Here is a 27,071-nt window from a genome sequence, read left to right on the forward strand (position 1 = left end):
CTCCTGTACTCCAGCACCACGAGAGGCGCAGGCAGAGTTGACAGGGGAGCGGCAGCAGTTGACTCACCACAGTGGAGACACCACGGTAAGTCCATCTAAGTACGTTGACTTCAGCTATGTTATTTACATAGCTGAAGTTGCGTAACTTAGATTGATCCCCCCCTAGTGTAGACCAGGGCTAAGTGAAGTTATTGTTCATAATTAGAGCTGGTTGGAAAACAGGTTTATCTTCCTGGGGAAAATGTCAACAAAAAACATTTTTCATGTTTGTTTAAGTGTTCTGTGGAAATTTTTGACTTTTTAATGAAATATCAAAAACCTGAAAGATTCAGTTCAAACTGATATTGCAATGTCTCATAGTTTGGAGCTGCAGTTTGTGTACCTTATGTTCCCATTTTCATCTATGGGCTGGGCTCTCTAGCTGGACTAGATTTCCTGTGATGCACCACTTTCTCCACTCTGGGTGAGGGGAGAGGGTATGTTACAAGAGACAAGAGTCTCTAGCCATGGTGCATCATAGGAGACATAGTCCAGACAGTGAAGCCAGTCTCTAGAGGAGAATGGGAACATAAGCCACCTGAACTATAACTCCCATGAGGCACTACAGTGCTATTTTGAATAAAAACTTTTCCGTTTTTGATCATTCAGTTTCTCAAAATAATATTAACATTTTCAAAATAAAGCAAATAATTTTCACTAAAAATTTAGTCAAAACTCCACATTTCTTTTGAAAAACTGTATCAATAAAATGTTTTCAACAGCCCTGTTCATAACTCACCCAGTAGAGGACAAATATAGCACAGTACACTATAGTATGTATGCTACAATAATATGTATGAAAACTAACCTGTGTTTGATCAACTTGATAGAGCAGCATTTTCCTTTCTAGGAAACTCAATTAAGGCAAAAATAAGTCCCTCACTTTAAAAGTTTTTCTTGTAAGTCTTAAGTTCTCCTGTTATTTAAGAAGAGTGTACATCCTTATAAAGATGCACAAAACAACTAGGTGCATATGCACAAGACAATTTGGTACACATCTTCTATCACCCACCCAACACACAAGATTTTTGTTTTGTTTTATGTTAGAACGCACACATGAATTCCTCTCTGGACCAGTGCAGTGAGAGAGGCAACTTGCCCTCCCATCCTCAGAGGCTCCTGATGGCCAATTCAATATTGAATGCAGGACAAGGCAGTGCTCAGGACTATTTTAGCTTGTGCTCTTGTTGCTCAGGTTTTAATGGACCATTGCAGCAGAGAGTCACCAGGGCATAAGCACATCTTGGCCATTTCCCCCTCCACACTGCCTGAGCCCCATCCTACTGGGCCAAAGGGATCACAAAGCTAGTTGGTCTTTGTGAACCATGGGTATTATTTAGGGGGCCTGCCCAGTGTAACAGCAACTGTCAATCAGGCCTTAATTTTTTTGTGGGGAGGGGCAGAGGTAGGAGGTTGGGCATGTGAGGGTTGTTTTACTAGTATTACATTAGTAGTATTTCATTTTACTAGTATTACTTCATGCGGCATCTTTTTTTAAGTAGGGGATGAGGATGGTCCTTGGTCTCCCATCTAAACCAGGTGACCAGGACTGAGCCTGCTTAATTTCAGAAGACACATCCACAATCAGAAGCCATACTAAACTTTCACAAAGCAATACATTTTTAGCGTCTTCCAACTTCACACTCCCTAATTTAGGGAATTAAAATCAGACGTTCAACATTTTTTAGGGGTTTTTTTTAGTAAACATTTATTGAAATGCTTCGTAAAACTCTGAGTTAACGGTTCTCTGCATTCCATACAACCAGCCTGGGGAATTCACTTCTGTAGGAGACCACTGCATCAAAAACCGAAGAAAGATTTTTAAACAGAGCTAGTATATTAAGGCAGTGGTTCTCATTCAGGGGTACACATATCCTTGGGTGGGGGGGTTACACAGAGGTCTTCCAGGGGGTACATCAACTCATCTAGATATTTGCCTAGGTTTACTACAGGCTATGTAAAAAGCACTAGCAAAGTCAGTGCAAACTAAAGTTTCATACAATGACTTGTTTATACTGCTCTATATACTACACACTGAAATGTAAGTACAATATTTATATTCTAATAAATGTATTTCATAATGATATGGTAAAAATGAGAAAGTCAGCAATTTTTCAGTAGTGTGCTGTGACACTTTTGTATTTTAATGTCGGATTTTGAAAGCAAGTAGTTTTTAAGTGAGGTGACACTTGGGGTACACAAGCCAAATCAGACTCCTGAAAGCGGTACAGTAGTCTGGAAAGGTTGAGAGCCATTGCAATAGCGTATGAGCAGCAACACTAATAGTCAGGCAAACGGAGATGGCAGGCCCATCAAACCCCATTCTTCCAAGCATGGGGTACACGTGCCCGGTGCAGGGCTCAGAGCGAGCACCTGGCAGGAGAGAACCTGTCCACAGGGCGGGAGGCAGTGGGCTTCTTGCAGCATCTCATCCCGGGTGCTGCCAGAGGCAGGACATCCCCCTAGACGGGCCCCACCCAATAGCCCCAAGCCCAGTGCCAGGCATCCACCGCTCAGGAGCAGAGGGGCCTCCGCAAGACTGGGCACCAGGGGACCCCTGAGGGAGCCAGGCAACTGCGGAGCCCCCCAGCGGCCAGACCCCAGGCGCCCCCGCCCCAGCGCAGGAGCCAAGATGTAGCGTGGCCCCAACGGCCGCTCCTCCGCCGAAGGAGGCTCGGGACCTGCCCCGTGGAAGCCGGGGCAGAGACCGAGGGGACATCACCCAGCCGCTCACACGGGCGCAGCGGGAAACGCCGACGCCGGGAACGCGCGTCACGCACCCAAGCCCCGCCCCGCGAATGAGGGGGCAGCCCCCACCCGCCAAGCAAGGAGAAGGGGCTGCCCGCCCTACTTCGCCTCCCACCGGCGGAAGGGCACAACACTACGGTACTAGTCGAACGGCGAAGAAAGATACTGTTGCTTAGATCCCTCCGCTAGGACGGGGTACAGGCCTCCGGCGAGCCTGGGAGGGGATCCCTGCGCGGGGAGGCGTGAGTCCCCGCACACAGAGCCAGAGGCCGGGGTCAGCGGGGCGCTTTTCATACTCACCGCCCGCCTTGTCCGCCGCCATGGTCGCTCCCCTCCCGCGAGAATCCAGTGCCTGGGCGGCGGGCGAACACCGCCCCTTCGGGGAGACGAGCCCGCTGGCCCCGCCCCTTCCGCCCGAGGCCCCGCCTCCCCGCCTGCCGGAGCCGCTTGCGCCTGAGGCCAGGGTAGTCTGGGCTCGAGCTGCAGGCTCGACAAGCCCCGTCTTCCCGCCCGTCTCCCTGCAAAACCCAAGTGACCCTTAATTCATCCCCACCCTGACCAAGCCAGCCATTCATCTACACTCTACAGTGTCTGGTGCCGTTGCCCGAGCCGCTCCTCCCCCCGCAGGCGGGTGTTGAAATGGAAAGCGAGGCCCCACCCGCCCTGTGCCCATGGAAACGCCATTGGCCAGCGGAATCCAGGACGAGTTTTCCTTCCTGCCTTGATGGTTTGATTCTGCTTGGTTCCACTCGTCTGTTTACAGTCCTGAACTTCAGTGTTCCGTGAAGAATTGTATTTACTTGCAAGCATCCAATCTGAGATCTTTGTTGGTGCTTGGATGAGTTTCTCTAAAAGCATTTCCTAGCCTGCTTTGTATCTTATATGGATTATATGACTATGTATTGATAAGGAGCTCATCACCATAGCACTAAACGTGCAGAAGGTGGCATTGTGTATGAGTCTTAAATTCCTTTCAAAATTGGTGTTTGAATCCCATATTAATCCTGCCAGGATTCTTCCTACTTCTGGCCTCATCCCTGTGAGGCCTGTTTCACATGATTGATTTAAGTGTCCATGGGATTCTCTGTGCTGTAGAAAAGAGCATTTAGAGACACCATCCAGATTCTTTGAACACTTATTTTTATATCTTTGTAGTGATGATTTATTTTTAAGACATGAGCTTAGGCACTGCAGCATCCAAAGTACTATAAGTATCACAAAGATTCACACGTTTAATAATAACAAATAAGCTATTTTCAGTATTCATCTGTGCCAATAACATCTTCAGGACTAAATCCTCAGCTGATATACATTGGCATAGCTCCGTGGCAGTCCATGGAGCCCCTGAGGTCAAACCTTTAGATAATTACCATTTTTAGTGTGGCAGTTTTCCTCCTTTGTTTAATTCTATAAGCTTTATATATGTAATAATGGGTTTTTCTTAACACCGGATTGCTTTTGGGACAAATGCTTTAAGACTGTTTCCATACTTTACTCATCTGATAACTTAAGTACACTCATCTGTATTATTCTGTACTATTTCTTCAAATTTGGTTCTCCAAAATTTTGATAAATTTCATTCCTGTTTAATATTGACTTTTTTATATATTTGCTGCAGTAAGTGTGAGCATAGCTTAATCAATTCCATTTGTTATATCATCGGTATTACTGACTTTGTTACCAGCTAGTCATATTTGTTGTTAAGAGGGACCAGATTGTCTTGGAACATGTATCTGTTGCCCCCTCTTCCAGTAAGGTTAAGACTTGAGGGTGAAATCCTATCCCCTGAGGCAAAACTCGTTGCCTTGACTGGGGCCTGGGAGTCCCATTCTGTTAGGCCTCTTGATATTCTTTTCCCAATCACACTGTCAGAGATCTTGGAAAAAATATTTCTGTGAAATTGTGGACTTAGTATTAGACATTTTTGAGGGTGGCAGGAATTCTTGTAATTTTGTTATTAGAGTTTTAAGTGTGAGTTAATATATTCTGTAAAAGTAATATTTGCTGATATTTCATGTTTTCTTTTCACTTAACCACCCCGCACATGTGTCAAAAGAAGAGGTATGGGGTGGAGTTATCTTGAAATTCTTAGCCTATGTCTACACTTACCATTTAAAGTCCCTTTTTTGCACTAAAACCACAGTAGTGTCTACACTTGTTAATGACTTTTTGTGGTGAAACTCAGAAGTTTCACCACAAAAAGAAAACCACCTTCACAAGAGGCATACAGCTCTTACCGCTGTTCTTTTTGCACTGTTGTGAACTGTGTTCTACCAGTGTAAACACCTTTTGGCCTCCGAAGGATATCCCACAGTTCCAAAAGTGACCACTTTGGCCAGCATCTCCGCTGCTCTGACGCCAGGTAAACGGATGTCCGCCCCTCCCCCTGTAAGCCCCGGGAAGTTTGAAACTCCCTTTCCCTTTGCTTGTAGATATGGCAGGTCAAGCAGCCAGACAGCAGGAGGTTTTTAAAAATATGCCACAAAAGAAACAAGGAAATAATGGGACATGAAGCAGGGCAGCATGGGGCACTGAGCAGGGACCCAGAATGCCTCCCCACCATTCCCAATAGACCTATCGAGAGCTGCACTGTGGGATAGCTGCCCTACAGTGCTGCTCTCATCCGGGGCGATGGAAGTGCTGCTAGTGTAAACACTCTCTGATGCCTGAGGAATTAAGTGAGTACACAAACCAGCGCTTTTCTTTCACTGGTTCCCTGTCACCGGTGAAACTTACAGCGCAAAAACTCTGCAAGTGTAGACATACCCTTACTCATGAGTACTTCTTAAGTTCTGCACCTTGAAATCAGTGTGTGTGTGTGTGTGTGTGTGAAGGTTGCAGGCCAAGTTTATATTAGCTATGTCAGCAAATATTCCTAGTGTAGACACAGCTCAAACTAGCAGAAAAGTATTTTGCCTGTATAGCTCATACTGGTTCAGTAAGTGAAATAAGCTACTCTAGCAAAAGCACATTTACACTAGTATAACTATGTCTATACTAGGGCTTTTGCAGTTATAAAAGTGTTCCCAAAAATAACTGTGGTACTCCCCAGGGGTACCTATGCTTGTGTGGCATCTTACCACTACCTGCCCTCAATGTTAAGCAGCCTTGTCTGTAACCCCTGGTGGTCACATCTGTCAGGAATCAGGGCTTGCAGCAAAACCAGTCTCTGGTCAGTCTAATGAGCACCGCTGACTTATAGTAGGTTGTCACACTACACCACCTGAGTATTGGGAAGAATCAGCAGATTAGCTCTTAAACCCAGCAGCAGCGGTAGCCGGCTGCTCAAAGCATTTGCCAATGATAATAAGGTGATAAGTAACAGCATGGATTTGTCAAGAACAAATTGTGTCAAACCAACCTGATAGCTTTCTTTGACAGGGTAAAAAGCCTTGAGGACATGGGGAGCAGTAGATGTGGTATATCTTGACTTTAGTAAAGCTTTTGATACTGCCTCACATGACCTTCTCATAAACAAACTAGGGAAATGCAGCCTAGATGGAGCTACTATAAGGTGGGTGCATAACTGATTGGAAAACCATTCCCAGAGCATAGTTATCAGTGGTTCACAGTCATTCTGGAAGGGCATAACAAGTAGGATCCCGCAGGATCAGTTTTGGGTCCGGTTCTGTTCAATATCTTCATCAATGATTTAGATAATGGTATAGAGAGCTTTGGAGGATAGGATTAAAATTCAAAATGATCTGGACAAACTGGAGAAATGATCTGAAGTAAATAGGATGAAATTCAATAAGGACAAATGCAAAGTACTCCACTTAGGAAGGAACAATCCATTGCACACATACAAAATGGGAAATGACTGCCTAGGAAGGAGTACTGCGGAAAGGGATCTGGGGGTCATAGTGGACCACAAGTTAAATATGAGTCAACGGTGTAACACTGTTGCAAAAAAAGCAAATATTATTCTGGGATGTATTGGCAGGAACGTTGTAAGCAAGACACCAGAAGTAATTCTTCCACTCTACTCCACGATGATTAGGCCTCAAGTGGAGTATTGTGTGCTTCAGCGTTGTCTCAGCCTGTATTCCCAGCTTTAGCCAGCAAGCCCAAATTGCCTCTGAATTCCCAGCCCAGACCCCTTCTTTTCTCTCTGTATACAGGCCCAACCTGCTCCTTCCCAACTGAATCTCATCTTCCATTAGGTTTTATGGAATCCTGGCTCTCCTGCAGGTGCCGTATGTTAATCAACCTAATTTAACCTGCTCTGCTTTGGTAGCATAGGCACCCATCACAGTTTCCTTATTCCACATTACCAAAAAGCTTTTGACCTCTAGGTGGCACTATATTACAAATTAATATATACTAATATTTTGCCTTTAGTATATATTTTAATGCATATAAATGCAGCATTTTAAGATGGAGTTATGCTTTAAAATGTAAGCTAATTACACAAAATAAGTCATGTGTAGCCATTAGGAATTAATTTGGCAATCACATTATATATACACATCACAAACCTGTTACAATGGTGGAATTAGTTCTTTTGAGATGATAGGCAGCACATTGACCTACAGAATAAGGAATGGTGCTTCAGCACCTTTGTTTGTTTACACAGTGTAAATAAAATAACAATGGAACAGGAAGTCTGTGGAATAGCAACATCCTGAATAAACTTTTCATGGTGGTAGTTCTTGAAAAGAGGTAACTATCTTTCTCCCCAATCTTTGTACTCACCTTCTATGCACTGTATGACCCTTCCCATCCCCATACCTACATCTTTATTCTCATTTTGGAATACTATGTTCCTCCCATTTTTCTCTTCTGAAAGATCTAGTGGTATTTGCACGGTAATTGGTCCCATTCTTGGGAGCAGCTGAATTGTGCTTGGTGCAGAACTGGCTTGGGGTGGGGAACAAAAATGGCTTTATAGCTTTATGCCACTTTTGCAGCTCCCCAGTTTTGGTGTTGTCCAGAAGCAGTTTGGCCCCCAGTGACAGTACTTCCAAACATCATGGTATTTGGGGAAGAAAAACTAGAATATTCATATTCAATAAGTTAAATGCTTCTCTGTGCAAAGGGCTACCACAAAGTCTGTGTCCCACTCAAGTCCCATTTAAGTGTTCAAATAGTAAGACTTGAGTGGTACTTTGCACATGGGAGCATTTCAGCATAGGTATATTATGGTCGAATCCTCAACGAGGCAAAATTTCCATTAAGTTCAACTTCCACGTGAGTAAGAGCTAAAAGATCTGGCCCTTTACTTGCTTTGAAATATTTATGTAACCAAACAAAATGTCCCTGAGTAACTGGTTGATGCAAAGTACTGACGTGCTTGCATGAGAAGTTTATTTGTATCATATGCATCTGAACAGCACTTTGCATCCTGCAACCTTGCTACCTTGTTCCTTGACAAAGTGATCTGAGATGCAGAAAATTGAAAACGTGTACATATATTAAATCTGTAGCCTTGAATAGACATTGGTCCTTGAGAATTTTCATTCTCTATGCTTTTCAATAAACTTACCTGTTTCATTCTGTGGGGGAAGTAAAAACTGAACATTTGATACCCTAGTGCATTTGAAACTCTAGTGAAGCCCGTGGTGTTCAGTGAGAAGTGAAACTAACAACTCTCCTAACATGAATGTTAAATAAATGAAAAAAGAGAATTTACAGAATATTATTTATTTGTTTGTGGTAGTGCTTATGATGATCTACACATTTTTCCAGACATTCAAAGAGGAATGGGTCCTCCCTGAGGAGCTGTTGAAGTGTTTTCTCCAAAGATATAAACAAACTTGTCCATCTCCTACCCCTTCCACCAACTTAGTGTTCACCCTTTACTCTGTTATACTGTAACATTTGCAAGCATTTTATTGATAGGGCAGTAAACTAAAAGGGGATACTGTATTTGTATTGCTATCTAGATTTTACCAGATTTTCCCGCAGCCAAAAAATGAGTCTCAATAAGAGTTCTCAAAGCAGACTTTGTGCCTCCATATGGGAAAGAAAAATCTTAACATACCTTTTCATTCCAAGCATTTTTTTTTTAAATTTTCTAAAGATGTTTCAATAATTTTGAAGCATTTTTTCCCAATGCCAAACCTAACATAAGGCTGGCTATATTTTGTAGCAGTCATGCACTTTGCTAGAAGGCATTTGAATATTCCAGTTAGGTTTTGTTGTTGTTGTTGAGATAGAAGAGGCTTTGTTTATTTACTATTTTACTAACAGATTGATCCTCTGTAAAATTCAGCGCCTGGTGTTTTATAATACACATTTGCAGATCACGAGTGACATCCACATTTTTTGTTACTTATGTGGAAAACCAACAGGGAATCCATAGTTATTGACTCCCCTTATTCTGGGGGCCAAATCATAAGGTCCTTACTCCAGATGGCTTCAGGATCTTTGCATGTGGCACTTTATGATTAATATGTTGTTCTTTTTGGCCTAGGTTTTAACATGCCCCGTTTCATAATATAATTAAATCTGTTGTTTGTAGCTCTGATCAATTCAGGGTGGAAAGCTTTAGTAATAAAGTGTTTTTTCCTCAGGCAAGAGCACTGCAGAGTTAAAAAAAACAACAACAACATAGTATCTTCAGTTTATTTTCCAAGTTGCTAATACAAATAGAATTCAATGTATTTCCCTGGAAATCCTATCAGCTTCTCGATAGAGGAACAGAGGAACGTACCAGATCATATGTGTATTCTAAACAGTCCAGCATCCTAACCTTTGCCAGTGGTTAATATATGTGGCTTCAGAGGAATGAGAGTTGTCCCCAGATTTTGATGCAGTCATCAAAATGCAATATCAAGATATTTTGCCTTGTAGTTCTTTGTGGCTGCATTTGGCCAGCATATCTTCCCTTTTCATACTCCCTTTTTGTAGTTTCTAAGGGGATCCTGGCAGTTCAAGTACATTTGCTCAGCTCTCCTCATGCTAACTTATATTTATCAGCCAAAATGGGAATTAGCATCCGTGTTCAGCACATTGTTCACATTCCCTAAGTAAGATAAGACTCACTAAAATGTGGACTAAATCAAATCCCCATGCAGTTTCCTGAAGACTATTATAGCTCTGGAGCCAAAGGTTTAGGATCACTGACTGTTGCAATGTTTTAGGACCCTATGTACAGGGGCAGGGTGATTCTGCTGACTCATCTTGGCATCCAGACCAGGTGCATTGTCATCAGATCCAATAATCATAGAAATGAGAGATGTAGAGCTGGAAGTTTCAGAGTAACAGCCGTGTTAGTCTGTATTCGCAAAAAGAAAAGGAGTACTTGTGGCACCTTAGAGACTAACCAATTTATTTGAGCATGAGCTTACGTGAGCTACAGCTCACTTCATCGGATGCATACCGTGGAAACTGCAGCAGACATTATATACACACAGAGATCATGAAACAATACCTCCTCCCACCCCACTGTCCTGCTGGTAATAGCTTATCTAAAGTGATCATCAAGTTGGGCCATTTCCAGCACAAATCCAGGTTTTCTCACCCTCCACCCCCCCACACACAAACTCACTCTCCTGCTGGTAATAGCCCATCCAAAGTGACAACTCTCTTCACAATGTGCATGATAATCAAGGTGGGCCATTTCCAGCACAAATCCAGGCTTTCTCACCCCCCCCCACCTTTTTTCCCCGGGGACACACACACATACACAAACTCACTCTCCTGCTGGCAATAGCTCATCCAAACTGACCACTCTCCAAGTTTAAATCCAAGTTTAACCAGAACGTCTGGGGGGGGGGGGGTGTAGGAAAAAACAAGGGGAAATAGGCTACCTTACATAATGACTTAGCCACTCCCAGTCTCTATTTAAGCCTAAATTAATAGTATCCAATTTGCAAATGAATTCCAATTCAGCAGTTTCTTGCTGGAGTCTGGATTTGAAGTTTTTTTGTTTTAAGATAGCGACCTTCATGTCTGTGATTGCGTGACCAGAGAGATTGAAGTGTTCTCCGACTGGTTTATGAATGTTATAATTCTTGACATCTGATTTGTGTCCATTTATTCTTTTACGTAGAGACTGTCCAGTTTGACCAATGTAAATGGCAGAGGGGCATTGCTGGCACATGATGGCATATATCACATTGGTGGATGTGCAGGTGAACGAGCTGGAAGTGACTCACAGACTCAGACTTTCAGGTCAGAAGGGAGCATCATGATAATCTAGTCTGACCTCCTGCACGCTGTAGGCCACAGAACCCACTCATTCCTGTAGTTGGCACCATAACCTCTGTCTGAGTTACTGAAGTTCTTTAAATCTCGATTTAAAGACGTCAAGTTATAGAGAATCCACCGTTTACTCTAGTTCAGACCAGCAAGAGATGTGTACCCCATGCTGCAGAGGAAGGTGAAAAACCCACAGTGTCTCTGCCAATCTGACCTTGGGAAAAATTCCTTCCCAACCCCAAATATGATGATCAGTTAGACCCTGAGTATGTGGGCAAGAGTCATCAGCTAGACTCCTGGGAAAGAATTCTCTGTAGTAACTCAGAGTTTCCCCTGTAGTGTCCATCTCTGCCACTGGAGATATTTACTAATAGCAGTCACAGATGGGCCATATTCCACTGTAAACAATCTCATTGTACCATCCCCTCCATAAACTTATCAAGCTCAGTTCTGAAACAAGTTAGGTTTTTTTGTCCCCACTACTCCCCTTGGAAGGCTGTTCCAGAACCTCAGCCCTCGCATGGGTAGAAAATTTCATGTAATTTCAAACCTAAACTTGTTGATGGTCAGTATATATCCAGGTTTCAGAGTAACAGCCGTGTTAGTCTGTATTCGCAAAAAGAAAAGGAGTACTTGTGGCACCTTAGAGACTAACCAATTTATTTGAGCATGAGCTTTCGTGAGCTACAGCTCACTTCATCGGATGCATACCGTGGAAACTGCAGCAGACTTTATATATACACAGAGAATATGAAACAATACCTCCTCCCACCCCACTGTCCTGCTGGTAATAGCTTATCTAAAGTGATCATCAGGTTAGGCCATTTCCAGCACAAATCCAGGTTTTCTCACCCTCCACCCCCCCACACAAATTCACTCTCCTGCTGGTGATAGCCCATCCAAAGTGACAACTCTTTACACAATGTGCATGATAATCAAGTTGGGCCATTTCCTGCACAAATCCAGGTTCTCTCACTCCCTCACCCCCCTCCAAAAACCCACCCCCATACACACACAAACTCACTCTCCTGCTGGTAATAGCTCATCCAAACTGACCACTCTCCAAGTTTAAATCCAAGTTAAACCAGAACATCTGGGGGGGGGGGGGGGAGGAAAAAACAAGAGGAAATAGGCTACCTTGCATAATGACTTAGCCACTCCCAGTCTCTATTTAAGCCTAAATTAATAGTATCCAATTTGCAAATGAATTCCAATTCAGCAGTTTCTCGCTGGAGTCTGGATTTGAAGTTTTTTTGTTTTAAGATAGCGACCTTCATGTCTGTGATTGCGTGACCAGAGAGATTGAAGTGTTCTCCGACTGGTATATGAATGTTATAATTCTTGACATCTGATTTGTGTCCATTTATTCTTTTACGTAGAGACTGTCCAGTTTGACCAATGTACATGGCAGAGGGGCATTGCTGGCACATGATGGCATATATCACATTGGTGGATGTGCAGGTGAACGAGCTTCTGATAGTGTGGCTGATGTTATTAGGCCCTGTGATGATGTCCCCTGAATAGATATGTGGGCACAATTGGCAACGGGCTTTGTTGCAAGGATAAGTTCCTGGGTTAGTGGTTCTGTTGTGTGGTATGTGGTTGTTGGTGAGTATTTGCTTCAGGTTGCGGGGCTGTCTGTAGGCAAGGACTGGCCTGTCTCCCAAGATTTGCGAGAGTGTTGGGTTATCCTTTAGGATAGGTTGTAGATCCTTAATAATGCGTTGGAGGGGTTTTAGTTGGGGGCTGAAGGTGACGGCTAGTGGCGTTCTGTTATTTTCTTTGTTAGGCCTGTCCTGTAGTAGGTAACTTCTGGGAACTCTTCTGGCTCTATCAATCTGTTTCTTTACTTCTGCAGGTGGGTATTGTAGTTGTAAGAAAGCTTGACAGAGATCTTGTAGGTGTTTGTCTCTGTCTGAGGGGTTGGAGCAAATGCGGTTGTATCGCAGAGCTTGGCTGTAGACGATGGATCGTGTGGTGTGGTCAGGGCGAAAGCTGGAGGCATGCAGGTAAGAATAGCGGTCAGTAGGTTTCCGGTATAGGGTGGTGTTTATGTGACCATTGTTTATTAGCACTGTAGTGTCCAGGAAGTGGATCTCTTGTGTGGACTGGACCAGGCTGAGGTTGGTGGAGGGATGGAAATTGTTGAAATCATGGTGGAATTCCTCAAGGGCTTCTTTTCCATGGGTCCAGATTTCATTCTTGTGCCAACACTGGCCCTTAACTTAAAAAACTCCTCTCATTCCCTTATCCCTCTGATGTATTTATAGAAAGCAATCATATCTCCCCTCAGGCTTCGTTTTGTTAGGCTAAACAGGACAAACTCCTTAACTTTCCTCTCCTAAGGTAGGTTTTCCATTCCTCCGATTATCCTAGTAGCCCTTCTCTGCACTGTTCCAGTTTGAATTCATCTTTCTCAAACATGGGAGACCAGAACTGCACACAGTATTCCAGATGAGGTCTCACTGGTGCCTTGTATAATGGTAAGAACACTTCCCTATCTCTACTGGAAATACATTGGGTGATACATCCCAGGATTGCATTAGCCTTTTTCACAGCTACCACATATTGGTGGTTTATAGACATCCTGGGATGGACTAACTCACTCACATCTTTCTCCTCCTCTCTTGATTCCAACTGATACATCCTCAGCTTGTATCAAAAATTCTTGTTATTAGACTCTGAGTGCATAAGCTCAAGAAATTATCAAGTCCAGCCCCCTGTGCTGTAATAGGACCAAGTAAACCTAGACCATCCCTGGCCCCAGGTGTTTGTCCAACCTATTTTTAAAAACTTCCAATGATGGGGATTCCACAACCTGCCTTGGAAGCCTATTCCAGAGCTGAACTACCCTTATAGTTAGAAAGTTTTCCCTAAAATCTAATCTAAATCTCCCTTTCTGAAGATTAAGCCTATTACTTTTTGTCCTACCTTCAGTGAACATGGAGAACAATTGATCACTGTCCTCTTTATAACAGCCCTTAACATATTTGAAGACTATTATCAGGCCCCCTTCAATCTTCTTTTCTCAAGACTAAACAAGCCTAGTTTTTTAACCTTTCCTCATGGATCAGATTTTCTAAATCTTTTATCAGTTTTGTTCCTCTCATCTGGACTCTCTCCATTTTGTCCACATCTTTCCTAAAGTGTGCCATGCAGAACTGAACATGGTACTCCAGGTGAGGCCTAACCAGTGCCAAAGAGAATGGGACACTTACCTTCTGTGTCTTAACTATGACACTCCTGTTAATGCACATCACGAAGATATTAGCCTTTTTCACAATGGCATCCATTGTTGACTCATATTCAACTTGTAATCCTCTATAGCCCAGATCCTTTTCAGCAGTACTACTACCTAGCCAGTTATTCCCCATTTTGTAGTTGTGCATTTCATTTTTCATTCCTAAGTGAAGTACATTTCAGTAGGCTTTTATTGCATTTCATCTTGCTGAATTCAGACCAGTTCTCCAATTTGTCAAGCTCATTTTGAATTCTAATTCTGTCCTTCAAAGCGCATGCAACCCCTCCCAGTTTGGTGTAATCTGCAAATTCTATAAGCATACTCTCCATTTCATTATCTAAGTCATTAATGAAGATATTGTATAGTATCAGACCCAGAATTGACCCTTGCAGGACCCTACTAGATATGCCCTCCCAGTTGGACAGTGAACCACTGATAACTACTTTTTGAGTACTGTCTTTCAATCATTTATGCATCCACTTTATAGTAATTTTGTCTAGACCACATTTCCCTAGTTAGCTTATGAGAATGTCATCTGGGACTCTCTCAAAACCCTTACAAAATCAAGATATATTACATCTACTGCTTCCCCACTAGCCACAAGGCCAGTAACTCTGTCAAAGAAGGACAGAGTTTGGGTTTGGCATGATTTGACAAATCCATGCTGGTTAGTCCTTATAATCTCACCTGTCCTCCAGAAGTTCTCAAAGATAATTGCTAACAGTTCCAAGATTGCTTTAGCTAGTTCTGTTCTAAGATGAAATTCAACAGGCCCTATCAACTTGAATACATCTAATTTATCTAAATATTATTTCATTTGTTCTTTCCCTATTTTGGCTTGCATTTCTTCCCCCTTGTTGTTAATATCAAGTGTGTTGAGTATCTGAGTACCATTAAACTTTTTAGTGAAGAGTGAAGCTAAGTAAGCATTAAACATCTCAGCTTTCTTGATGCCTCAATTATTAGCTCTCCTTCCCTGTTAAGAGGACCTATGCTTTCCTTCATTTTCTCTTGCTTCTAATGCATTTAAAGAACCTCTTCTTATGGCCTTTTATGCCCCTTGTAGGGGCATAAAACTCATTTTGTACCTTAGCCTGTTGGATTTTGTTTCTACGTGCTTGTGCTATTCTTTTGTACTCCTCCTTAGTAATTTCTCCATGTTTCTACTTTATGTAGAATTTCTTTGATTTTCAGATAAATAAAGAACTTCTGATGGAGCCATATTGACCTCATACTATTCTTCCTATCTTTCCTTAGCATTGGGATAATTTAATACAATAATAATGTATATCAATAAAATACTTAATTATATAACACTTAATGGGTTTGATTTTTCTCTTCCATATGTAAATAAGAAATAACTCCATTTAAGTCAATGGCATTGCAGAGTTATACAACTGGTTTAACTGCACAGCGAATCAGGCCCTACAGCTTCAAAGTGCAATACAAGTATTAAGTAATTGATCTAAGTAATCCAAATAAGTGCAGTATGTGCAACCATGTTGCAGTTAATAGATTAAATTTCCTACCAAAATATTATGGGCTGGATCCTGGGTAAATCCACTGTGTAAATCCAGAGCAAATACACTCCAGATTGACATTGATATAACTGAAATCAGAATCTGGCCCCAAATGTTTGAATCTCAACCAAACATGTAATAGATCATCGAAGGAAGAAATTTTATGGTTCATTTGCCTCTCACCTGTCCCAGCAATAAAATATGCATCTGTCAAGAGCTGGGGGAAAGAAAAGGAAAGCCTCTGGCCTGCATAGATTCCAGGTCCAGACGACAGCCAGGAGAACTTGTGTCTGAGAGGGGTTAAGTTCGGCTCTGTTCAAGTCTGTCATCTTACTGGGCAGTCTTTTGGTGCTGGCTGTTGAGGATTGGAGAGTCGGATGTTCATCGTGATTTCTGGTATTATCCTGTAATGACAGTAGCACATATTTTGCATTCTGTGTGTGGGATACTGTCCTTCCCTTATTCAGTGCTCAGAACCAGTGAAGAGATAAGAACTGACGCTTGAAAATAATAGTCCTATGACCCAGCTAGGATATAAGTAAGATGGTCTTACTGGGTGCAGAGAATCCAGCAGCGTGAAGTGGTTTTGCCTTGTCCAGCTGGTGCCCTACACTCTCCAATGCAATTCAAAACACAAAGCTGCTTCTAGACAGCATTGCTTTGTTATTCACTCAACTTTACGAGCCTTGTCACAGTTAATTGGATTTGTGACGTGTTCAGATGTTTATTTCTTGACTCCTCTGTCCTTTCCCCTTCACAACACACATGCACATAGAAACTACAGTGGACAAAATGTCACATGTGATTTAACACAGGACCTAAAAATATGCAGCCATGTATGGATGTGCAGTGAAAACTTTAAAATGTACAAGGTGCTGCATACTTAAAATATTTAATTCTGATACATATATTTTTCACTTAGCTTCTATTTGTGAATATTTGTACATGTGTGATGCTTTCCTTAGAATCATAGAAGGTTAGGGTTGGAAGGGACCTCAGGAGGTCATCTAGTCCAACCCCCTGCTCAAAGCAGGACCAATCTCCAATTTTTGCCCCAGATCCCTAAATGGCCCCCCTCAAGGATTGAACTCACAACCCTGGGTTTAGCAGGCCAATGCTCAAACCACTGAGCTATCCCTCCCCCTTTTTGTGACATTGTCCTTTTATTTAATTATATCCAGGGTTATCCAGGCACTCAAATACTGACTTTCTTGATCATTTTGGACATCATCACCATCCTGCCTGTCATTCTGGTCTATACCTTGGGCATCATCTTCAACTCGGACCTCTCTCTATGTCTAAGGGCTTGTCTTCACTAAGGGGTAAGTTGACCTAAGTTACGCTACTCCAGCTACATGAATAACATAGCTACATGAATAATGTAGCTGGAGTCGACATAGCTTAGGTTGACTTACCCTGGTGTCTTCATTGCGCTGCGTAGATGGGAGATGCTTTCTCCTTACTCTTCTCAGAGAAATGGAGTACCAGGATCAACCGGAGAGTGCTCTGCCATCTGTTTAGTGACACCCACTGCGTTGACTGCAGCAGCGTGGATCTCCCCGGTAGTGAAGATGAGCCCTAAGACTTGCTGATTCTTTCTGCATTACATCAGAGGTATGGCCTTGCTTATCCATCCACAAAGTTAAAATCTTCAAGCTTTCATCATCTTGCATCTCAATTACTGCAACTTTCTCCTCTCTAGCCTTGAAAAATGCAATCTTTCCCTGCTCACGTCCACTCAGAATACTGCTGCAATAATAATTTTCCTAGCCTATTGCTTTGACCGTTACCCCCTCCCTTTCCATTCCTCCACTGGCTCCCCCTTCTCTATTGCATCAAACATAAGCTGTTTGTATTCACTTTCAAGGCCTTTCATGGTCACTCCCCTCCCTTCCTATCATCTCTCATTGGCTGTTGAGCTGTGGATACCTGCCTCTGATCACCCACTTGTTAAATATTAAAACAAACACCTTCATGCTTTCTCCCACACTGTTGCACGCTCCCCATAAACATCTGCAAAGCTACCTCATTATCCACCTTCAAATCCCTCACCAAAACTCTCCTTAGCTGTGATGCCTATAAAAAACAACTCGGCTGATAGTGTGCAGAAACTACTGCCTATGACAGTGACCAGTGTTGTCTCATTGTTTACTTGTGCTCCCTCTTCTATCAAAAGTCACTTGTTGTCTCATGTCTGACACTTATATTGTAGGATCCTGGGGGGGCAGAGACTGTCTTTTTGTTCAGTGTTTATGCAGCACCAGCTCAATGGAGTCCTGGTCCATGACAGTAATATGGTAATACAAATAATAATGTATATAATCATCACTCTGTGTCATTCCGAAGCCTAGAATTTCTGCAGAGTCAGTGTAAAGTGACTGAAACAAGATAAGCATGGTTGAGGGATCTCTTTATTAGACTATCACCAGGTTCAATCATTACTGAGATTGATGGTCTATTACCATCCAAGTTTTAATTTCTCAACCATTTTTTGGCTTTTTTACCCACAAGACTTTACGAATTACACCCATGTTTTCAGCTACTAGTAATGAATAATAAAATAATAATAATAAATGTCTAGAGAGATATTATTGCAAGTGTGTGCTATTTTGGAAAAGAAAACAAAGCACAGAAAATCTGAACTGGCTTTTTGCTAAAAAAAAAAAATCTATAATTTATGGAATCTCTGAGAGAAACCTGTGATGTTAGGTAAGGCCACTGCCTACATCCATCACTTCATTATGTGTTCCATGTAATGATTTTCATTTACAGTTTATAAGCCCTGATTTAGACTTTGAAATCCACACTGAAAAATAGCTCTTAAAATTTTTACAAAGTGAATTGTGTATTACTTTTCACTACTAAGATACTTTGATGTGAAGATTTGTAAATAAGCAGAAAAACGAGGAGATTGGTAACTGTGTACAAGTGACCACATGAAGCCCTTTAAAGGAAAAAGTCACAAAGGAGGGGAAATGCACTGACATCTACATACCGTAGGAAATCACTAGCAGATGTGCTAGACAGCAGGCCTTCAGAAGTGTATAATGTTATAAATACCTGTGTATCTGGTTACAAAATGTTTCAGACAGACTGGAAACCCATGGCTATCCCATAAGAACTGGTACATACATGAGAGCTTAGTGACACAAGCAATGTGACAGTCATAATGGATGTAGCAAGACCCTGTGCAGATTCTATATTGTCTGGGGTTAGAACAATACTGAGTCATGCTTGTTACCAACACACCATCCATTCATGTATTTAATCAATATACACAAAGGGCTATACAGACCCATTTGTGTGTTTCTAAAAATGTGTGTTACCATTCCTGCATAAGTTTGGGTTTACATAATGAAATATAATGTTTACATAATGCAGTGTAGTACCAGTGTTACTAAAATATCATAGAGAGAGTGGGACTCCAATTCAGAAAAGCATTTAAGCAAATACATAACTTTACATTTGTACTTACCTCAGACTGAAGTCAGTGTGATGGTATTACCCCCAGGGTGCTACCTGTTGTACTGGGGTACCACTGAGCCTGCCTGTTCTGCAAGCCTGGGCTCCTTTATACTGCCCTGCTGAGCCAGGTCCTCAAGCCTCCTCCAGCACACACACAGGGACACACCCACCTGCAGAAAGACACAGACACTGAAATCAGCTCTGCATGGGAAGACTCAGTTAGGGAATTGCCCAGCACTCAAGTGCACTCCCACTCTGGAGAGTAAACCCAAAATTGTATTGTGTTGTGTTGTGCTGCACAGAGAAGTGTACAGCATAAGCTAATTGAATTTTGCTTCCTCCCTCAATGTGGAGAAAGATATTTCCCCTCCCCCCGTTATGAATTCCACAAACTGGCTTTAGAATGAGGGCATGGCTACACTTGCAGATGTAGAACTCTTTGAGTTAAACCAGCCTTCATAGAGCGCAGTAGGGAAAGTGCTGCAGTCTGTCCACACTGACATCTTCAAGCGCACTGGCATGGCCACATTTGCGCCATTTGCAGCGGCATTGGGAGGGGTGCATTATGGGTAGCTATCCCAGCATGCAAGTGGCTGCAACATGCTTTTCAAATGGGGGGGGTGGGGTGAAGTGTGACAGGGAGTGTGTTGTGTGTATGTGGGGGGAGAGAGAGTGGGGTTTGGGGAGGCTGAGAGCATGTTAGCATTCTGTCTTGTAAGTTCAGACTGCAGCAGACCCCCTCCTCCCCCCACCACCTCTCTCTCTCTCACACACACAGCATTCCACACTAATGGTTGCTTTGTCCTGGAGCAGATAAGCAGCCAGCTGTCAGAAACTGAGCTTTCAAAGGCCATATCCACATTCCTACAGCCGATTCCAAACAATGACAAGAGTGGCCACTTGACTTAAGGGGATTATGGGACGTTTCCGGAGGCTGATCAGAGTGCACTAAAGCAACACCTCATTCACAATGGCGCTGTGGCGCTCCAGCGAGGGCGCAGCAAACGTTACTCCACTTGCTGAGGCGGAGTACCAGCAGCGCTGTAGCCGCAGAGTCAGATTACTCTATGTGCCTTGCCAGTGTGGACGGGTAGTGAGCTAGTGCGCCTGGGCTCCTTTATTGCACTGTAACTCACAAGTGTAGCCAAGCCCTAAACAAAAACGAGTTAACTGCAAAAGGTTGATTTTAAGTGATTATAAGGGATAGCAAACAGATCAAAGCAGATTACCCAGCAAATAAAACAAAAACCTGTAATATAAGCTTAAGACACAAAAGAAACTGGTTACAAGTCGTAATTTTTCACTCTAAATATTCTTTCACAGGCCAGACACCTTTTCCAGTCTGGGCTCAGCTCTTCTCTCCCCCTTTTGTCTTTGTTTCTTAGATGTTTCCAGCAGTCATCCTGGGCAGGGATTCAGTGAAGAATGCACCCTGGTTAACTCATTTCCCTGCCTTAAATAGGATTTACATAGGGCGGGAATCCTTTGTTTCCCAGTTTGATCCCCACCCCCTATTAGTGGAAAAATACTAGTAGTCCAAGATGGAGGCCAGTATTAGGTGACATGATCCCATGGCCTGCAGTGTCAAAGCAGCCATGAGTCAAAGGTTGTTTGCAGCATCCCGGGAACGTGGGAGACCAGCATTGGCAGATAAACACGCAAAAAATGTTATTAAGCATGAACAAGTTGACCTAGAGATCCCCTTAATCAAAAAGGAGCTAAGGAAGGAAAGGCAAGACTGGGCACATGAAACGAAGGGGGAAAATTCCATGAAATATCCCCAATAGTTGAAAATGTTGAGATAATCCAAGACCCTGAGAGGAAGAGCAAAGTGGCTGTGTTCAGAATTTTAACAGGTCATGGTAATATGTTTCTAATAAACAAACATAAAGGATAGACTATGCAAAACATAAGGTCCCAAAAAAAAATACATCATCTCTGATGGAACTGTAAAGACTGTACAGGTAAATGGAGATATTTTAGATGAAAACTCAGAAGCCTTAAAGTAACAATATTATCTTTGAAAAACCTAGCCAGAATACAAGGAAAAAACAAGGGGCCCAATTAAAAAGCTATTCTATAATTCTTTAAGAATACTGGGAAAGGCGACAGACTTTGTTATAACCTATCTATGAGATTCAGTGAATGGCCTTTATAGACTCAGGAAGTGAGTCTGCTGCATCATAAAACCCAAGAAGAAAAAGAAGAAGGGGCTGGAGGGCTATCAGCTGGGGGCTGTGGTTGGGTGAGGGACTTGACTGGAGAACCAGTTGGAGTGAGGGAGGGCAGAATGTCTGAGAAGTTGGGGAGATACAGGCTGAAGGAGGCTGCTGATCCACAGGACTAGGAGGGAGGACAAAGAGATGGAAGATGTAATTAATGATACTGAAGCTAGTTTAGAAAAGGTTGGAGGTGGATGTCAGGGAGGAAGACTGGTTACAGGTTAGGAAAAAGAAAAGGGTGTATCTCCCTGATCCAGAAGAAGGAGCAGCAAGTAGGAGGACAGACTGTGAAGAGCTACAAAAGGATCTCACAAAACTGGGTCACTGGGCAACAAAATGGTAGATGAAATTTAATGTTGAGAAATGGAAAGTAATGCACATTGGAAAACATAATCCTAACTATACATATACAATGATGGGGTCTAAATTAGCTGTTATCACTCGAGAAAGATCTTGGAGTCATTGTGGATAGTTCTCTGAAATCATCCACTCAATGTGCAGCGGCAGTCCAAAAAGCAAACAGAATGTTAGGAATCATCAAGAAAGGGATAGATAATAAGACAGAAAATATCATATTGCCTCTATATAAATCCATGGTATGCCCACACCGTGAATACTGCGTGCAGATGTGGTTGCCCCATCTCAAAAAAGATATAACAAAGCAACAAAATAATGGAAAAGATGTTATGAGTGATACTGGGAATAACAGACATGACATACTGTTGATAGAGAAGGAGTGAACATAAGAAAAGCCGTACTGGGTCAGACCAAAGGTCCATCAAGCCCAGTATCCTGTCCTCTGACAGTGGCCAATGGCAGGTGCCCCAAAGGGAATGAACAGACAGGTTATCATCAAGTGATCCATGGACCTATCTTCCATGAATCTAGCTAGCTTCCTTTTGAGCCCCATTATAGTACTGGCCTTCACAACACCCTCCGGCAAGGAGTTCCAGAGGTTGACAGTGCATTGCGTGAAAAAATACTTTCTTGTGTTTGTTTTAAACCTGCTACCTATTAATTTAATTTGGTGGCCCCTTGTTCTTGTATCATGAGAAGGAGTAAATAACACTTCCTTATTTACTTTCTCGATACCACTCATGATTTTATAGACCTCTATCATATCCCCCCTTAGTCGCCTCTTTTCCAAGCTGAAAAGTCCCAGTCTTATTAATCTCTCCTCATACGGAAGCCGTTCTATACCCCTCATCATTTTTGTTGCCCTTTTCAGAACCTTTTCCAATTCCAGTATATCTTTTTTGAGATGGGCAACCACATCTGCACACAGTATTCAAGGTGTGGGCGTACCATGGATTTATATAGAGGCAATATGATATTTTCTGTCTTATTATCTATCCCTTTCTTGATGATTCCCAACATTCTGTTTGCTTTTTGGACTGCCGCTGCACATCGAGTGGATGATTTCAGAGAACTATCCACAATGACTCCAAGATCTCTCTCTTGAGTGGTAACAGCTAATTTAGACCCCATCATTGTATATGTATAGTTAGGATTATGTTTTCCAATGTGCATTACTTTGCATTAATCAACATTAAATTTCATCTGCCATTTTGTTGTCCAGTCACCCAGTTTTGTGAGATCCTTTTGTAGGTCTTCGCAGTCTGCCTGGGACTTAACTATCTTGAGTAGTTTTGTATCATCTGCAAATTTTGCCACCTCACTGTTTACCCCTTTTTCCAGATTATTTATGAATATGTTAAATAGGACTGGGCCCTGTACAGATCCCTGGGGGACACCACTATTTCTCTCTCTCCATTCTGAAAACTGACCATTTATTCCTACCCTTTGTTTCCTATCTTTTAACCAGTTACCAATCCATGAGAGAATCTTCCCTCTTATCCCATGATTGCTTAAGAGCCTTTTGTGAGGGACTTTGTCAAAGGCTTTCTGAAAATCTAAATATACTATATCCACTGTATCTCCTTTGTCCGCATGCTTGTTGAACCCCTGAAAGAATTCTAGTATATTGGTGAGGCATGATTTCCCTTTACAAAAACCATGTTGACTATTTCCCAACAAATTATGTTCATCTATGTGTCTGACAATTTTGTTCTTTATGATAGTTTCAACCAATTTGCCTGGTACTGAAGTGAGGCTTACTGGCCTGTAGTTGCCAGGGTCACCTCTGGAGCCATTTTTAAAAGTTGGAGTCACATTAGCTATCCTCTAGTCATTTGGTACAGAAGCTGATTTAAATGATAGGTTACAGATGACAGTTAGTAGTCCTGAAATTTCACGTTTGAGTTCCTTCAGAACTCTTGAGTGAATACCATCAGGACCTGGAGACTTATTACTGTTTAAATTATGAATTTGTTCCAAAATCTCCTCTAACGACACCTCAATTTGGGATAGTTCCTCAGATCTGTCACCCAAAAAGAATGGCTCAGGTTTGCGAATCTCCCTCACATCCTCAACAGTGAAGACCGATGCAAAGAATTCATTTTGTTTCTCCACAATGGCCTTATCGTCTTCGAGTGCTCCTTTAGCATCTTGATTGTCCAGTAGCCCCACTAGTTGTTTAGCAGGCTTTCTGCTTCTGATGTATTTAAACAATTTTTTGCTATTACTTTTGGAGTCTTTGGTTGGCTTTTCTTCAAATTCTTTTTTGGTCTTTCTAATTATATTTTTAGACTTCATTTGCCAGAATTTATGCTCTTTCCTATTTTCCTCATTAGGATTTATCTTCCACTTTTAAAGGATGCCTTTTTGCCTCTCACTGGTTCAGGAACTGGTGGTTCATAGGGTTTATGACTGAAGTAATAAATTGCACATCTCAGGAAAGAAAACAGAGAAAGTAAGAATAATAGTTAAAGCAGCTGAAAAGTATTTACATGTTAGCAACTTATCAGAAGAACAATTACCTGCCCTCCTAAGTGAAGGAAGTGCAGATGGTTAAAATTGAATGGTGGTAACAATTTCTAGCTGGAATGTGCACAGCCTGATAGCGCATGGGCAGGAATTAAAAAAAAATATTGTTGATATGAAAACTCAACTTGACATTAGATACAGTAAGTAAGGCAGTTTCAAAAAGGACTATACAAAGGGCAAAAACAGAAAGCTAGAGAAAATACTTTGGAAAAATTAATAAAGATACCAGTAACGCAGAGATGTAGAGGAAAATGAATGGTGTGCAAAGTAAGAACAACATAGTACCAGGCCTCATTGTGGAAGGTCATGGAGTAAGATGCTCCAATGGGAAAAAAGCAGAAACTTTGGCAGAAGTGTTCCAGAATTAGTAAGGATGAGAATCAGAGTGTAAAGATCCATGACAGGAAAAGAAAATTAATTTAAGAAAACTATGAGATACTGAAAAGGTGGCAGGAAGATGAGGAAACTATTTTAAATGAAAACTTTGGTATGAGGGAACTTCACAAAGCTATAAATAAAGAGCAAAAATCCTGCTCCAGGCAAGGATGATATAAACTCTGAAATGTTTAAACATTGACCTGAAGGGAGTCTTAGAGTGATACCAACATTGTACCATAGCATATGGGGACATGGTAAGCTGCCAATGAACTAGAAGCCCATGGTTATTGTTCCAGTAAGGAAACCAGGCAAGCTTTGATCAAGACCTGATGCATACAGGCCAATTGCCTTCACAACGTGTTTGTGTAAAACCATGGAAAAAATGGTAACTCAGATATTGCTTTCATACTTAGAGAGAAATAGACTCATATATAGCTTGCAGAGTAGATTTATGGGGGGAAGGAATGCAGTCAACCATATTGTAAGGATAGGAACAGAAACACAAAAAAGTATGGGAACTAAAGAATTTATGAAAGTAACTTTTCTGTATATTGAAAAAGCTTATGATGTGATATAGAGGGAGGGTTACTTCATAAAGTAGCTACCGAATTAAAGCTACCATGGGTATAAAAGGAAAAATGTATAGGTGGATAAGGGATTTCTTAAGTAAAAGAACTATACAAGTTAGAGTAAGGAAAAGCCTGCTTCAGTATATAGACATCTACAAATGGCACTCCATAGGGGAGTGTCATCAGTCCTACCTTATTCAACATCATGATAAATGATCCTCCAAAAGAGATGATCACTTTGTTTGCTGATGACGTGCCACACAGGGCAAAAACAAAAACCCTGAAATATCTGCTAAAAGAGTAAATGAAGGTCTGAGGAAGGATGAAGTGAGCTGTAGCTCACGAAAGCTTATGCTCAAATAAATTGGTTAGTTTCTAAGGTGCCACAAGTACTCCTTTTCTTTTTGCAAATACAGACTAACATGGCTGCTACTCTGAAACCTGTCATCTTGGGCTTTAAAATTCTCATTTGACAATACAAAGGGAATGAGACAAAGGAAAGTTTTAAAAATTATAAATTGTATCTATATGGATAACAAATAGATATAGTTAAAAGCTCCAGGTGTTTAGGTGTGATATCTGGTAGCAAGCCCTCTTGGAAGGTTCATGTTGAAAATATTAGAGATAAATGTAAAGGAGAATCAACTCGCTTAAAAGTGTTTCTGGAACTGCTTCGAATATGGATAAAAAACCAGTGGTAATGCTACGCAGAATAAGACTCGTTATGAGTATGGGTGCCAGGCTTTCAGTTTGGCGTCGAAAATGAATTTGAGAAAGCTTGATTCAATTCAAGCTCAGGTGTTGCGAATTACATATGATGCCTTCATCACAATGCCACTGTGTGAACTGCAGATAGCTATGGATGAAATGCCTGTTACTTTAAAAATGAAGCTTTTAGACTTAACCTTTTGGGCTTAAGTCACTGGAAAGAATGGATAAAAACGCTAAGCTAATATATGATGAATGCTGGGAATTATGTCACCAACATGTAGGACGAAAACTCAAAATGCCTCATGTAAGTAGGGTTAAAGTGTGAACAAAGGATCTTAGAGAAAAGAAAGACCTAAAAGAGGTGAAAATCTATAGCTTTGGGAAAATGCATTAAAAGTGGAAAATTATGTCTCCTGAGGTAAATATGGAATTGTATGATGAAATTAAAAGAGGAACAGGAGTGTTAAATGTGCAATATGTTTGTGATAAGTAGGGATGCTATTGCCCAATGTATACTAACAGCTCCAAAGATGTAAGAACAGAAAGAGTGGAAACAGCATTCTGCATTCCTTCGCTCGGACTCAAAAAAACTGTAAGGCTATTAAATTTTGTAGCCATTTTGATGGCTGAACAGGCAGGGATAATACCGGATTAAATTAGGTCATAGATGTGCACCCAGCCACCATGGTCATTCTGTCGGATTCCTTATCAGGACTACTAGCAATCAGAAATGACATTTCAGGCAGCAGAAATGATATACTTAGTGAAATGTTGCTGCTAACAACAGAACTGATGTATTTGGATGTAATCATAGTAATAGCATGGATCCCAGCACATGGAGGGGTTGTGGGCAATGAGCTGGCAAGTGGCAAAAAAAATGCTGTCAAACCATGAGCAAGTTGATTTAGAGATCCTTTTAAGTAAAGTGGAGTTTAAAAATCCAATTAAAAATGAGTGAAGAGAAGAATGGCAGGAAATATGGGCAAAAGAAATAAAAGGGAAAAGATTCTGCCCAAGTTGAAAATGCTGATGTAATTCAAGGCCATGAGACAAACAGTGAAGTGGCTTTATTTCGAATATTAACTGGCCATTGTTCCTTAAATAGTAATTTGTTTCTAATATACAAACATAAAGATGGATTACGTGG

At 41.7% G+C, this 27,071-nt stretch overlaps 1 protein-coding gene across 2 annotated transcripts in view; it reads right to left on the reverse strand.

The window, feature by feature from the left end:
• CNOT10 (CCR4-NOT transcription complex subunit 10) overlaps positions 1-3,181 on the reverse strand; it is a 60,904-nt gene extending 57,723 nt beyond the window's left edge. For both annotated transcript variants that reach the window (XM_077811230.1, XM_077811229.1), the window contains exon 1: positions 3,088-3,181. In XM_077811230.1, the coding sequence (XP_077667356.1) occupies positions 3,088-3,109 (22 nt within the window). In that variant the 5' untranslated portion in view covers positions 3,110-3,181. The remainder of the gene's footprint in view (positions 1-3,087) is intronic.
• Positions 3,182-27,071: the final 23,890 nt, after the last annotated feature.

The sequence above is a fragment of the Eretmochelys imbricata genome, chromosome 2, assembly GCF_965152235.1.
Source record: "Eretmochelys imbricata isolate rEreImb1 chromosome 2, rEreImb1.hap1, whole genome shotgun sequence".
NCBI classification, from domain to species: Eukaryota; Metazoa; Chordata; order Testudines; family Cheloniidae; genus Eretmochelys; species Eretmochelys imbricata.